Here is a 13,926-nt window from a genome sequence, read left to right on the forward strand (position 1 = left end):
GACCAAATGAGCTGAAATAATACGATGACTCATACAATAGAAATACTTTTGTGTTCTCAAATATTTAAATTCGAGACTTTTTATTTCTCATTAACACTGATAAGAAGATTAATACGACACTCTTCACTAACACTAACGAGAAGATAGATTAATGGTAATTAATAATATGACTCCTCACAACACCTGCCACGGCTACTTCTGGGCCGGGACACCAACATCACATCCATAAAGAATTTTAAAATCAGTATATTTGATGCAATCCTCTGTTAAAAACGGCGCTGAGAACTGATAGGGGGACCATGGACTTCTAGGAGGGATTTTTTTATTTTAATTGGCCGCAAATATCTGCTTCCAGGAGTGAAATTTCGTAGTTTAGTCAGCTGATTAGAATTACCAAGAAAGCAGATGGCACACCAAGTGTTCGACAAAATTTCTGTTAGTCGTGACCGTGTATATTTATTCGTTAATAGCTGCAATGCCTAACTTCTTATTATTATTAGTTTTTTGGGACTACTAATGGACTGTAAATTTTTGTCGATGAGCCTGTATTCCATATCGCCATGGGGCAGTAAGTTATCAAAGAAGAGAAGTGGGATAACTATAACTACAATGACATATTCAAAGAAAAAAACACACTACAGAAAGCTGCCCAAAAACCTTCGTTCTCCAAGACGATCCAAGCTTCCTCCCGACTTTGGGGTTAACTTATTCCTGAAAAAGCCAAGCAGTGGCGTCGACAACTCGCAAATGAATTCAATTGTAGACGACGATGGCGATTTAACTGAAGAAGAAGGTGAGGAACAGGAGCAACTTGGTGATATTGTTTGGGAATCAGATGAAATTGAAGCAATATCATCTCTTTTTCAAGGAAGGATTCCTCAAAAGCCTGGAAAATTGAATAGAGAAAGACCTCTACCGCATCCGCTTCCTTACAAACTAAGACCTCTGGGACTCCCTACTCCAAAGAGACGCATGAAAAATGCTTCTCCATTGGTATACTCTTCTCGAGCATCTACATGTGAGCAAGTTTACAAAAATCCAAGATTTCTCATCAGTTTAGCCAAGCAGATCAAATGCCTCAATCCAGATCAAGATGCTTCCTTTATTTTAGACGATTATACTCGTTTCTTGCGTAAGGGGTCCTTGTCGCTAACAATTCGAGAATTGGGTCATATGGGACTTCCTGAACGAGCTCTGCAGACCTTCTGTTGGGCTCAGAAACAACCCCAGCTTTTCCCTGATGATCGGATCTTAGCTTCCACTGTTGAGCTCTTGGCCAGAAGTCAAGACTTGAAAGTGTCATTTGACTTTCAGAAGTTTACTGGTTTGGCAAGTCGTGGTGTGATTGAAGCTATGGTTAGAGGTTTCATTAGAGGTAGAAGTTTACACCTAGCTTGGGAACTTCTGTTAGCTGCCAAGCATGATAATAGAATGTTAGACCCCAGCGTGTATGCTAAGTTGATATTGGAGCTTGGAAAGAACCCGGATAAGCACATAATTGTTTCACAGTTGCTGGATGATCTTAGCGAAAGAGAAGATTTGAGCTTAAGCCATCAGGATTGTACTGCTATAATGAAAGTTTGCATTAGGCTTAAAAAATTTGAGTTAGTAGAGACACTATTTGGTTGGTTTAAACAATCCGGACGTGAGCTAAGCGTGGTTATGTACACTACTTTGATTCATAGTCGTTATTCTGAGAAGAAATACAGGGAGGCTTTAGCTGTGGTTTGGGAAATGGAGGGCTCAAATTGCCTCTTTGATCTCCCTGCTTATCGTGTTGTTATAAAGCTTTTTGTTGCTTTGAATGATCTCTCAAGGGCTGCAAGATATTTTTCAAAACTGAAGGAAGCAGGTTTCTCTCCAACTTACGACATATATAAAGACCTGATTACAGTTTACATGGCTTCTGGGAGGCTGGCAAAGTGTAAAGAGATCAGGAGGGAAGTAGAGATGGCTGGATTCAAGTTGGACAAACAAATGACCTCGGCTTTATTACAACTTGAAAGAGAATCAAGGTCAGATGTCTAAACTGTCTTGTATCTTTCAAAAGAAAAAATCTGTGTGCATGAACTATAGAACTGCCTTTTCTTTCTATCTTAATACATGTTTCTATTTTTCTATTGCCATGAGCATGGATATTTTTCTATATGGGTTGGTTTACAAGAGAATTGCATTGATCTGACTTTGTACGGTCCTTGCCAGGCATGTGAAAAGTACAAGCTTCCTCTCTTTGAATAATGTAGAACTACAAAGATATACACGTACACATATGCAATCATTCATTGTCAAATACGCTAATATTTCATAAATTTGAATGTAAATAATGGATGTGATTTATCTGTCACCCTGAATTGACAGAGAACGACAAACTAACATGAAGAATACAATAAAGAGATAGGTTCATCTCTGATTTAGGCTTAACTGTCTCAAAATACTTTGGCTTTTGAAATGCAGTAATTAACAGTATGCTCCTTCCACGCATCATTTTCAAGATAAGTTTCATACAAGCTTACTTCTCCATTTTCTCTTACTGTCAGCGCAATAGTGCTTCTTGTGCCATAGCACCCCTGTGATTAAATACCTGTCAGCAAATTTCAATAACTTCCATCCAAAGCGAACAAATTTAAATATATGTAATTTATCATGTGTACCAGTGGAGTGTCCACTTCAACAAATATGGAGCTTAGATTATATTCCCAATCAAGAGAACAAATGCCAGGCAACTTGCTTTTCTCAGCTTTGACTCTATCTTTCATCAGCTTCTCCACCATCTCTTCAACCTGTATTTCCCCCTCACCATATTTATCAAGCTGTTCCTTAAATTTTACTTCCAGGCGTTGTGCCTAAATGAGAATTAAAAGATCAATTTCCAACTTAGATATTTGATTATCAGAACAAAAAAAAAAAAAAAAAAAAAAGGTGTATAGTAGAATTATAAAAAACCTTGGGCCAGGGAGAATCAAGCTTAGCATTTGAAAGGACATGAATGCCAGGAGAAACCTCTTGAATAACGATTGGTTCACCTTTGGGTCTGTTGGAAATATATACCATTGTTTTTGATGAAATGTCAGCCAATATCAGATTAAACCCATTGTAGTGATGAGCATCTTTCACCAGTGCCTCTGCAAATTCTTTTGGAGTCTTTGGGCTCTGTAGTAAAACTATCAGTTTATTTTATTTACGAGGAAACTACTGAAATGTCAGAAACATATTATTCCAAATTGTTATTATGCATATCCTAATGCAGACTGAAGTGTAACCATCTCCTAAAAGAACTCTAATATTACCTCCAAGAAAAGGACAGGAAGTTCCCCACGGCTCTTTGCCTCAGGGAGGGCATGGAGCTCCAGAACATTTGTTAGGAAAGCAACTCTCCCTCCCCTTGAACAAGCCAACCATGTTCCTCCTGCTATAGCATCTCTCCCTCCCAATATATCAGACCCATCCCACCATGCCACTGGCTCTGTGGGCCTACAAGAGAAAAAAAAAAAAAATCTCAACTTTTTGATGTTTATTAAATAATCCCATCACGACACAGAAGAAGGAAAAGAAAACACAGAAGTTTAGAACTTGCCTGTTGTGATATTCATCTCTGTTTTGCACCAGAATTAACGGGTAGAGAGGGTGAGCTCGCCAAATAAATGCAGCTATGCACATTGTTGAAAACAATAATCAAATATTACCAAATCCTGAATAGGTATTGGATATTTGGGGCCTTATTATGTTATACAGAAGCAACTAAAACTGTAGAATCAGATACTATAAAAAGCAGTAATGGAGGAAGAAGAAGAAAGTTTAGAAAGATGGATAGTAATTAAAAGGATAATTACAAGCTGCTTTGCATGTTGGATTTCCTTTGATACTGCCCACCATATATAAGCCCTATAAAGCAACCAAAGATTTTCAATAATAAATAAATGCACCTGCTAATGCTATCAATCAATCAAAAAAAAAAAAAAAAAAAAAAAACCATAATTGAAAAATAAATGACATATAATTAACATATATTAAACATATTAATTATTAGTAATCTGAAATAAAACATAATTCAATTAAATTATTAATAAAATTTATTATTATTATTATTATTATTATTATTATATATGATAACTTATTGTTGTCTTGTATTTTTATTTCTTTTCTTTCAGGTGAAAAAAAACCAGAATATTAAAATCTCGCTTGTTTTAGAAACAAGAGGCCGCCGCTTGTCAGAGAGCGATGCTTATCCATTTGAAATTCTACTAACGTTTTCTTATACGAAACCCACTACTTTGCCTCTTTGTTGGACCGCCGGCGCGAACACAGTGGTCTCTGACCAGGCGTACTAAAACATGGTTTTATTTTTTATTTTAATAAAGTAAATTTTATTTTTCTATTTTCTATTTTAAAAGTTGCCCGCTTTCAGTATTGATAATAACAAAATTAATAATTTAAACTGAAAAAAAAAAGAAAAAAAAAAGCCATTCATTATTAAATAATTAAAAAAATTATTGAATAAAAAGTCATCATCATCATCATAGGCTAACTGAATAATTGTCCAACGTAATAATGAATACAGGCAACCATTTTTTGAGGCTTGTAAATTTTCTAATTGTGTTTGCAGACTGTAATACAATAATGTTTGGAGGAAGTCCCCCACTTTGCACCACCCCCTAAGCCCTTAGCTGCAAGCTATTAAATTACAAGATTGGTCTACGTTTTCTCAGTAGGCCACATTTTTTAAAGTCACAAAATACGTTGCACGTGAAAATTAAATTGTCCCAACAATAAGTTGAAAAGGAAATAAAACAAGCATTGCGGCTCTCTAATGTCTAGCAATTGTGACATCCTTATCATCATCTTTTTCTCTGTCTTGCCTAAAATTTGGACATGACATCTTGTAATGAAAATCTCAGGTTTTAATATTTTTTATATGTTTAATATTTATGGGTATAATAAATTTAAAAAATAATTATAGAATGTATGATATATATGATTCATTTTCATTATTTTTTTAAATATGAAACTAATCAAATTCTGTATTATTTTTTTTCTATTTGGATGACATTGTTTAATTTCCATACCTAAGGGGGAGAAGCCCAGAGCAGATGGGCTTTGAAGTCCTATACTCTCACTTTGCAAGGTGCATCCAAAGGCCTTTGCAGCTAGTTAGCAATCCAATCGTAGCCCATCTCAATCATTTATCTCTCTACTTAAATTAAACTATTAAAAATCTCACTTTCATTCTTTTCACATTCAATAATGCTCTTTGTCCTACCACACTATTAAAAGTAATTTTTATAAAATCATTTATTAAAATATAGAAGTTTTCTTAAAAAATTTAGATTATTCTAAAAAATATATATATATATATGGGATTGTCAATAAATTTTTAAAATGCATGCTAAAACACAATCTGGTGATAAGTATAGACTTGATGATAGATTTAGATTCCAATTATTTTCCCGTAATGCTAAAGTAATGAATTCTAAGAAGGAAAATTGTCAATTTTGAAAAAATCAACATTGTTAGTCTCAAAAAGGTTTTTTTAACAACAATTTATTGTTAATTTTAGAAAAACAATAATAATTTATTTATTATGAAAAGTATAATCTCAGAAGAATATTATATAAAATTGAATTATTGTATTTGAATGATAATAAAAATTTTCTTTAAATAGCACAATTATGACCATAAATTTTAAAGTAATATTAAATTGTATATTTTAATATATATATATATATATATAGAAAAGTTAAGATAGACCAACATGATTAGAAATTTAATTTTCCTAAAATAAATAAAATCTAATTTCATGTAAGATTCCATCTACCATAGGCATGGCACCTAAATTACAGAAACTACATTTAGCTAGTGACAAGAAAGGAATAAAGTTTGATGTTGAAAAAAAAAAAAAAAAAAAAAAAGAGTCCACCCAGATTAATTTTAATTAATAAAAAAAACAAAATAATATAATGAATTTAGCGTTCAAATTCTATCGAAGTCATGTAATTGGAATGAATTATAAATATTATAAATCCGACCATATTGTAATAAAAAACGAAATTATTAATATTAATACTAGTATTAAAAGAAAAAGAGTTTGATCACGTGAGTTTTTCTCCGTATAAGCAGACGGTCCGTACGAGTCACACGTACCAATGCTCATACGCATGAATACTTATAAGATAAATAAAAAAGTACAATAATTTAAAATAATAATAATAATAATAACGCCTGTTTGGGAAGAGAGAGAAAAAGGGAAAGAGAGAGGACATAACAACAAGAAAAGGAAGAAGAGGAAGAAGATGGGTGAAATTGCCGGGACAATGACCAAGAAGAAGAAGAAAAAGGGACGTCCTTCTCTTTTAGACCTTCAAAAACGCTCTCTCAAGCAGCAGCAGCGGCAGCAGCAACAACAACAACAACAAAACCCTAATTTCAAAAACCCTAATTCCCTCAATGCCTCATATTTAACTTCTCACCGCCGATCCACTCGCCGGAACCCTAATCTCGATTCTAAGGAGTGGGTTAGTGGCGGAACCGACGACGACGACGACGAACGCAAAGAGAAGAAGCACAAACTTTTGCTTGGATTGAATTCCCAGCAAAACGACAACAATAACAATCACCATTACCCAATTGCCTCAGCCAATTCCCTGGGTCTTAACTCCTTATACGTCTCTGATGGTGATAAGCCCGAGGCGGCCCTTAAGAAGCCCAAGATCAGCGCTGCCCGTCTCGGATCTGATGAAATGGTGATTATTATAGATCCTTTGCTGACAACATTTTTGCTCTTCTTCTTCTCTATTGGTCTTTTTTAAATCGAGTGCATTTCTCAAAAGCAGTGGTTTTTGGTGTTATTTGTTCCACTTTTTGGAAATTTTGTTTTGGTGGGGGATAGGATTTATTAAATGGGTTTAAATACTTTATGGATTTCGCGCGTTATTTGAAGTTTGAAGTTTGGTCGTGGACTAGACTCGGAGGTGGATCGGAGTTGAGTGGATGTGTTTGACTCGGTCAAGTTTTGTTTTTTTTTTTTTTAATTTTTTTGGGATGTTAATTATAAGAATTTATTGTTTTCGGGAAATCTAGGAATTGGTGGGTTTGAGGTTTCAGCTTTTTCTTTATTTGATATAGTAGTGAATAAATTTTCCATATATAAATATTTTATTACCGATTCTTTGTATTTAATCTGGCCTTGATGTGCCCAAAATAATAGACGCACAGACTTTATTGTCTGAAAAAGCTTAAATTTGTCTTTTCTTTAATAATTCTCAGTTATTTTTTTCCCTGTTGTACTTGTTCGACTTTTACTGTAACTTTTCTCTTTGTTTCTTCAATAATCACTGAAGATACCAATAATATTTCTCTCCTTTTTATATTTTGGGTTTGCATAATTTTTGTTGGATTAATTCTCTGCAGGGTGATAAGGCTTCGAAAGCGACAGACACTCTTCATGGTATTGATCATACTGAAAATTCATGTGAAGGCATTTTTTTCTGGGGAATTTTCAAAAAGCTTATAATAATTAATTAAGATTGTGGCATTTATATGTCTACAGAGTCACCGGTGGAGCCTGGCCCCACGACTCCTTTGCCAGACAAAAAGTTGTTGGTCTTCATTCTTGACAGGCTTCAAAAGTGGGTGATTTTTAGCTGCTTAGATGTTTTCCTCTTTAGTTCTTTCTTTTCTCCTAATCTTCTTTGAACTGGTTATGATTAGTTGCTTTCAATTGGGTTTTGATCGACTTGTTTTAACAAACTTCTCACAGAAAGGATACTTATGCAGTGTTCTCTGAGCCTGTGGATCCTGAAGAGGTGCACTTTATTCCTTGGCAATGCTGCATTTCTGTCTAATTTTTAGATAAGCATCTACTAATGTGATATTGAACTCATTTTGGTACAGCTTCCTGATTACCATGACATCATTGAGCATCCCATGGACTTTTCAACTGTGAGAAAAAAGCTAGATGGAGGAGTTTATGTCAGCTTGGAACAATTTGAGGTTGGCGTTGAGATATATTCTCTTCTTATTTTAATATATGAAGTATAGTTGAAATGAATTGCTTCAATCGCCATTTGAGCCTATACAACAGCCTACGTGGAATATGCAACCTGAAAAGCGCTTGCTTTCTTTAACTTCTGTAATTCCAGGTGGATCTGTGTTTTCCACTCAGTTTCACACTGAATCACCTGACTGTCAAAAATATCTGAAGCTTAAAACAACCCTCATTGGAATGATATAGCCAATGGAGAAGATAAAGAGTGGCACTCTTTGATACTGTTGCCAAATTCTTGATTCAACGTGTACAAAGAGCTGTAAAATTAATACCCAACCGCTGTTTTTATCTTTTCCAAAACGCAACAACTTTTATCATGATGAACTTGTGTTTAATGAAGCCTTTATCTATTTCTGTTTGGATTGCTTGTTGCGATTCACATGAAGGCAGAAATTCTCGGATTTGGCTTTGATTTTTCTGCAGTTTATCTGAATTCTCAGTCCACCGCCTTTAGCCTACCAATATTTGTAAGGGGTGTTCTTAATTTGCAGTTAGCTCACCACAGAAAGCTCATTTGGTTGTTTTTGCATAAAACATTCTATTGGTAAGCACCATTAGACAGTAGTTGATAGAAAACAAGAGAAAAGATTTGGATAATGGTGGCTTGTATCAATCTTGTGCAAAATGTGAGAAACAGTGCAACCAAATGCTAACTGCATCAGGAATGAACATATTAATTAAGCTTGCGAGGACATTATCAGGCAGAAAAGAAGGAATAAGATGAGAAGTACTGAAGACGGTGGAAGTTTAAAGGCTTTTTTATTTCAAGATGGACAGGTGGCCATCATGGATGTAAGGACGTAATTGCGAAAAAATCAATATGTATTTTTGTGAATCAACTAGGTCTGCCTGTGTGTGGCTAATAGTTTGCTTGTTGGTATTTGTCCATCCATTGAATGTTCAGTGTTGGGATTAACTTAAGTAAATGTAAAGCAACATGGACTATTTCTAAAATGTCGTCAAAAACATTTATGGTGATATTTGAGTTTATAACGTAGTTTTATCTGGAACCATCACTAAATTGATTCATCTTGGTCCTCTTTTTCCCTAATGATCTTTTTATGACACTTCCTCTTGTATGTATATTGTAATTTATTTGCTGTGTTCTTGGTTTTTCTTTCGTGATGGCAAATATTTGATCTAACGGGAAATTAAAAATTGTGACATTTTCATTTGTGCAGAAAGATGTTTTCCTAATATGTTCAAATGCAATGCAGTACAATTCTCCAGATACTATTTATTTCCGACAGGTTTGACTTTGTACCAAATTTTTTATTTTTCTTATTGCGAGGGTTCTATTTGCCAAATTTTTGAAGGTAATGATTACTCCCGTAGGCACGATCCATTCAAGAGCTTGCTAAGAAGGACTTCGAAAACTTGAGGCAAGATAGTGATGATGGCGAACCCCAACCAAAAATTGTTAGGAGAGGCAGACCACCAGGAAAGCTGAAAAAGTCACATGAGAAGTCTCCTTTTGATCGTGTTGGTCCTGAATGTTCGTCAGAGGCAACTCTTGCCTCTGGAGGGGATAATCCCAACTTGTCTACTGGCTACAATCTCAGAAGAACCCATTCATACAAGTATCAGCCTGCAGATGTTCTGGTCAGAACCTCTCATGGCAGTGAAACATATGCTACTTGGGTATCTGAATGGGAAAATGAATTTCCAGGTTTGCAGATCAAATTGTGATTGGTTTATTCCTTCTTGTTCTCCTTTTTTCTTTATCAATTCAATTGTGTAGCATCGCTTGATGAATTTATGTTATTTTTCTCTTGGCTTGCAGCTTCCGTCCTGAAGGCTGTTCTTAAGTATGGGAAGAAACCATATGCAGTAGATGAGAATAGGCGTGACACTTATCATCCATTGGCTTCCACACATGAGCCATCATCTTTGAATATCTTTGAAGGAGAACTGAAGCAACTGGTGACGGTATGTAAATGGAAAATTTCAGTCTTTATTTTTGCTCTCCTAAATGGGAAGGTGATATCCAATCTATTTGTTTGTGTTTGTGATGAATCATATTTCTCAACCATTACAATTTTCCCTCTTTTATTGTTTGGGAATTCTATTTTACTGTTGTGGCCTTTGATGCTAACATCATATCTCTGGGTATGAAAAGTTAGATGTTGAAAATTATTAAAAGAAATCCAAAACCAATATTATCCACTTTAACTGCTCTTAGCTAGCAAATCTAGCACATGGCTTCATTTTATGGAACCTGATTTTATTTATCTTCAATATACATCAGGTGGGTTTAAACTCGGAGCATGGTTATGCAAGGAGTCTAGCTCGATTTGCTGCAGATCTTGGGCCCAACATTTGGAAAATTGCATCAAAGAAAATTCAGAATGTGTTGCCAACAGGACTTGAGTTTGGTCCTGGGTGGGTAGGGGAAGATAAGGTGGTTGAGGGGCACCAGCTGTTATCTTCTGATAGGTTGAAAGCTCCAAAAAATTCTGTATCTAACAACCATTTAAACAGACTTAAATCTTTTACTGCTAGTGGCACAAATTCTACTGTTACAAGTCGATGTTCAGGATGGAGTGGAGAAAACATGGTGGAACATATTGGGGGATTAAGTTGCCAAAGCGAGTTAAGTTCACTAAACAACAGTGCTGGTAGAATAAAGAACCCTATATCATCTGTTCAAGTTCAGCAGAAATCCACAATTCACACTGATATAAATGGTTTTAGTGGGGGACATGGATATAATAACTGTTCACCTCTAGTGGAGACGGCAAGATTTGGAATACCAGGAAACTCCAGTCTGGAGCAGACTACGGGTTCGTCCCAAGTATTTGGCATGGTTCCAACTACCAATTCTAGTTTTTCACCGATGCCAGGCAATGATTTTATATCGAATAAAGTGAAGTTGGCAGAAATTTCAAGTGGATTATTACAGTCAGGAAATTGTTCAGCTCAAGGTTCTAGCCCTGAGTCGCAGGCATTACTCAATGCAGGGATCAGTGGCAAATCATCTTGGCATGGATTATCACCATATCATCAACAAGATTTCTTTCAACTTCCACCGGACCTGAATGTGGGATTCTTGTCACCAACTTCGCCCAGTTCTAGCATACCAATTGGTTCACCACAGCAGCCAGATTTAGCATTACAGCTGTGAGTGTGGTACATTGTTAGGCTTCGAGATTTGTTCTGAAACAAGAATAAGAAGAGATTCACAGAGCAGCGAGTCCTCTTATTGAGTTAGGATGGGTTGCTGAGTAATCCCTTATTGGTTCATAACATCAGAAGAAACGGTAGGAGAAGAATTTGTACAGATTAATGATATTATTTTTTTTCAACTTTTATTTTATTTTTTTTTTAGGTACAAAAACCACAGCTTTATTATACAATGGTACATTTGAATTACTAATTTGGCCATACTTTGAAGAATTCTCATATTTAAAAAGATAGATATGTTAGATTGTATTAATTGGTTTGAACTCCAAATTAATGTTATGCAGGAAGGAATATACAGTAATTGTTGATTTTATGACATTGAATGTATGAAATTCTGTCAAGTATGGGCCTTCTTGTGTCACTGAATACAGAAGAATGGGCCGAACTGTCGAACAACAGAATAAGAATTCTACGTCATTTCTCCTCTTTGCCAAGTCAATATTGTAATCGAAATTAGTAATTCGCAAAAATTCAGGTACACGCCAGAACGTGCAAAATCATCCTTTTCTTACTTATCCCCATACCAATTCTATTTTCCCACAAACATTGCGATTTTAATTTTCTTTTATCCATGTGCTTTGTCACTTAATTTTTCCTAATGGAAAAGTCCAAATTTCATTCAAATTGATTCATTTAATACAATTTATGAACAAATAATTCATTCTCTTGCTCAAGCAATTAAAATTAAATTTCTAGCTACCAACTAGTGTATTACTAGCAATTTAACAAAGAAGAAAAGGAATACATGACACTACCTCTTAATGTCAATTTTTTTATATATGAATTATTACACATATATACCAGAAAAAAATGCCAAAAAATAATAAAAAAAAAAGGGTGATAGGGTTTTTTACATCCTTCCTTCAATTGTAGTTCAACTTTGCCATGCCATTCTGTATCCTGTTTCTGTTTCTGTACCAAACCATTTTTGCACAACCGTCTTAAGCCTATTATCTTCAACCTCACAAAACTTGTTTTCCCATCCTTCCGGCTCTACTGCTTCAAACCCTAATCCTGGTGTCCTGTCCTTGGAAGATGGATTCATCTCTTGCATCCAGTCCACCACATATGCCGATACTCTTCTTCTAAACTTTGCCTTAAACTCAGACCACGCTTGGTACTTGTAATGGTTCACCACTGCTTCTTCCAAACTCATTTGCTTCTGTGTATAATTTTCTTTTACGGTAAAATGGTGTATCACATTCAGCAATGAATTGTCGATCGCTTCTAGTAACACTATCGACTTGTGCCGATTGTCTAGCCGTCTTCTACAATTGTAACCCTGTGTCACCCCCTCTGCCGGATGTGACCGTTGGTTCGACGGACCAAATTCGTTGCACAGGATCGAAACTTGACCGGTCTTGTTTTCCGATGATGGTAGTAGAAATGATTTTAGCATCTGATCAGACGGTCGAGATGAATTTTCCCATGATGGCGCGAAAACAAATTCATCAACGTCTACGTACATCATCCAATTGCATGAGTCGTTAGCGTATAATGCAGCGTGGGAAAAGCCACCTTCTTGAGTTTTCGGCCAAAGCCATAGTAACGTTTCTACGTTATAACCTTCTTGGTTAAGATCTTTAACGACAGTCGTTAAGTCGTCGTCGCTGTCGTTATCGTATAATAAAAACTTGTCCACGCCGATCTTGGAATGGTAGATGACCCATTCTTTCAAGAACTTGCCCACGTTGTAAACCATGGTGGAGGCGCACAGTTGGAACTTTGGCTGCGCGTTTATTATCGTGCGCTTACCAGTGTAATACGCCACGGATGGAACTACCCTTTTTTCTGCCAAGATTTGGAGAGAAACTTTGAGTTTGATGGATTCGTACCCGCCAGAACCGAACGCCGTTAAATCCGGATGGTGACACCTAAATACCTCTTGTATTGAACTCGTAACGGCGGTTATAACGGTATTATTATTGGCCTCATCGACGAACACGCACTTGAACTCGAGAGGAGACCTGTTGATCCCTTGCCGGTTATTGAGGCCTTTGGCGAACAGGACGACATCATCCTCCGCGGAAAACGACTCATACACGAGGAAAGTCCACCTCAGCATCTCCACCGGCGCCACAGACGACGGCCAACGAACAGGGGATTCCACCTCCGACAATCTCGTCAACATCGGAGCCAAGAACGGATATCGACGCCGTGCGCCTTTAGGAAGGAAACACTTGAAGGTAGTCTGGTTTAACGAAGGCAAGAAACCAGAAAATATTGCCGGAGCAGTGTGCCTGCTAGGATAAAGACAGGTGAAATTCTGGGCGGAAATCATCTGCAAGTCCATATCCGGCGAGACAATAACAAGAACCTGCCAAGCAGGCAATAAAACCGAGGCAGAAGTAATAAATTCAGAATCTTGAAAAGAATAGACGCGGCGAGTCCGGCCCTTTATCTTTTCTTGAATGACAAAATTGGAAGAATCGGCAGGGTTAGGGAGGTTGGCGAGGGTAAAAGTTGGGTAAAAGACGTTGGAAATGGAGATTTGATGGCGGGAGTAATAGAGCGAGAGGGAGGCGCAAAGGAAAATGGAGAGAATAGCAATTAGAAGCACAGCAGAAGCAGTGCGACGCATGGTATCGGTGAGAGTAGGGAAGGCGGCGGTTCCTCTTCTTACGTTATAGAAAGCAGAGCTTTTTACAGGGCTCATATTATATGTGTTTTGATTTAATTATATGTATATATATATATATATA

The 13,926-nt window shown here is 36.3% G+C and overlaps 4 protein-coding genes across 7 annotated transcripts; 2 read left to right on the forward strand and 2 right to left on the reverse strand.

Annotated features, from left to right (window-relative positions):
* The first annotated feature begins 130 nt into the window (after positions 1 to 130).
* EMB975 (Tetratricopeptide repeat (TPR)-like superfamily protein) lies at positions 131 to 4,375 on the forward strand. Of its 2 annotated transcripts, none has more exons than XM_020679757.3 (2): positions 131 to 2,015; positions 2,203 to 2,340. In XM_020679757.3, the coding sequence occupies exons 1-2, from the start codon at positions 517 to 519 to the stop codon at positions 2,306 to 2,308; spliced, it is 1,605 nt and encodes a 534-aa protein (XP_020535416.1). In that variant the 5' UTR covers positions 131 to 516; the 3' UTR covers positions 2,309 to 2,340. The 2 variants fall into 2 exon arrangements, with proteins under 2 accessions (XP_020535416.1, XP_012073641.1); XM_012218251.4 differs by lacking the exon at positions 2,203 to 2,340 and adding an exon at positions 4,149 to 4,375 and having other exon boundaries at positions 134 to 2,015.
* Positions 2,283 to 3,863, reverse strand: LOC105635218 (uncharacterized). Of its 2 annotated transcripts, none has more exons than XM_012218250.4 (5): positions 3,575 to 3,863; positions 3,288 to 3,471; positions 2,944 to 3,150; positions 2,652 to 2,843; positions 2,283 to 2,567 (listed from the first exon to the last, which is right to left on the reverse strand). In XM_012218250.4, the coding sequence occupies exons 1-5, from the start codon at positions 3,655 to 3,657 to the stop codon at positions 2,427 to 2,429; spliced, it is 807 nt and encodes a 268-aa protein (XP_012073640.1). In that variant the 5' UTR covers positions 3,658 to 3,863; the 3' UTR covers positions 2,283 to 2,426. The 2 variants fall into 2 exon arrangements, with proteins under 2 accessions (XP_012073640.1, XP_020535418.1); XM_020679759.3 differs by having other exon boundaries at positions 2,442 to 2,581; positions 3,575 to 3,830.
* A 1,839-nt stretch (positions 4,376 to 6,214) lies between the features above and the next one.
* LOC105635220 (DNA-binding bromodomain-containing protein) lies at positions 6,215 to 11,413 on the forward strand. 2 transcript variants are annotated; one of them, XM_012218252.4, is made up of 9 exons: positions 6,215 to 6,737; positions 7,405 to 7,441; positions 7,520 to 7,622; positions 7,754 to 7,799; positions 7,888 to 7,986; positions 9,223 to 9,291; positions 9,377 to 9,710; positions 9,825 to 9,970; positions 10,290 to 11,413. In XM_012218252.4, exons 1-9 carry the CDS (start codon positions 6,288 to 6,290, stop codon positions 11,163 to 11,165), a joined length of 2,160 nt encoding a protein of 719 aa, XP_012073642.1. In that variant the 5' UTR covers positions 6,215 to 6,287; the 3' UTR covers positions 11,166 to 11,413. The 2 variants fall into 2 exon arrangements, with proteins under 2 accessions (XP_012073642.1, XP_012073643.1); XM_012218253.4 differs by having other exon boundaries at positions 7,544 to 7,622.
* A 532-nt stretch (positions 11,414 to 11,945) lies between these two features.
* LOC105635385 (glycosyltransferase family protein (DUF23)) lies at positions 11,946 to 13,905 on the reverse strand. Its single transcript, XM_012218468.4, has one exon. The coding sequence runs from the start codon at positions 13,878 to 13,880 to the stop codon at positions 12,099 to 12,101; it is 1,782 nt and encodes a 593-aa protein (XP_012073858.2). The 5' UTR covers positions 13,881 to 13,905; the 3' UTR covers positions 11,946 to 12,098.
* Positions 13,906 to 13,926: the final 21 nt, after the last annotated feature.

The sequence above is a fragment of the Jatropha curcas genome, chromosome 9, assembly GCF_041381405.1.
Source record: "Jatropha curcas cultivar XTBG-Jc1 chromosome 9, XTBG_Jcur_1.0, whole genome shotgun sequence".
NCBI lineage: Eukaryota > Viridiplantae > Streptophyta > Magnoliopsida > Malpighiales > Euphorbiaceae > Jatropha > Jatropha curcas.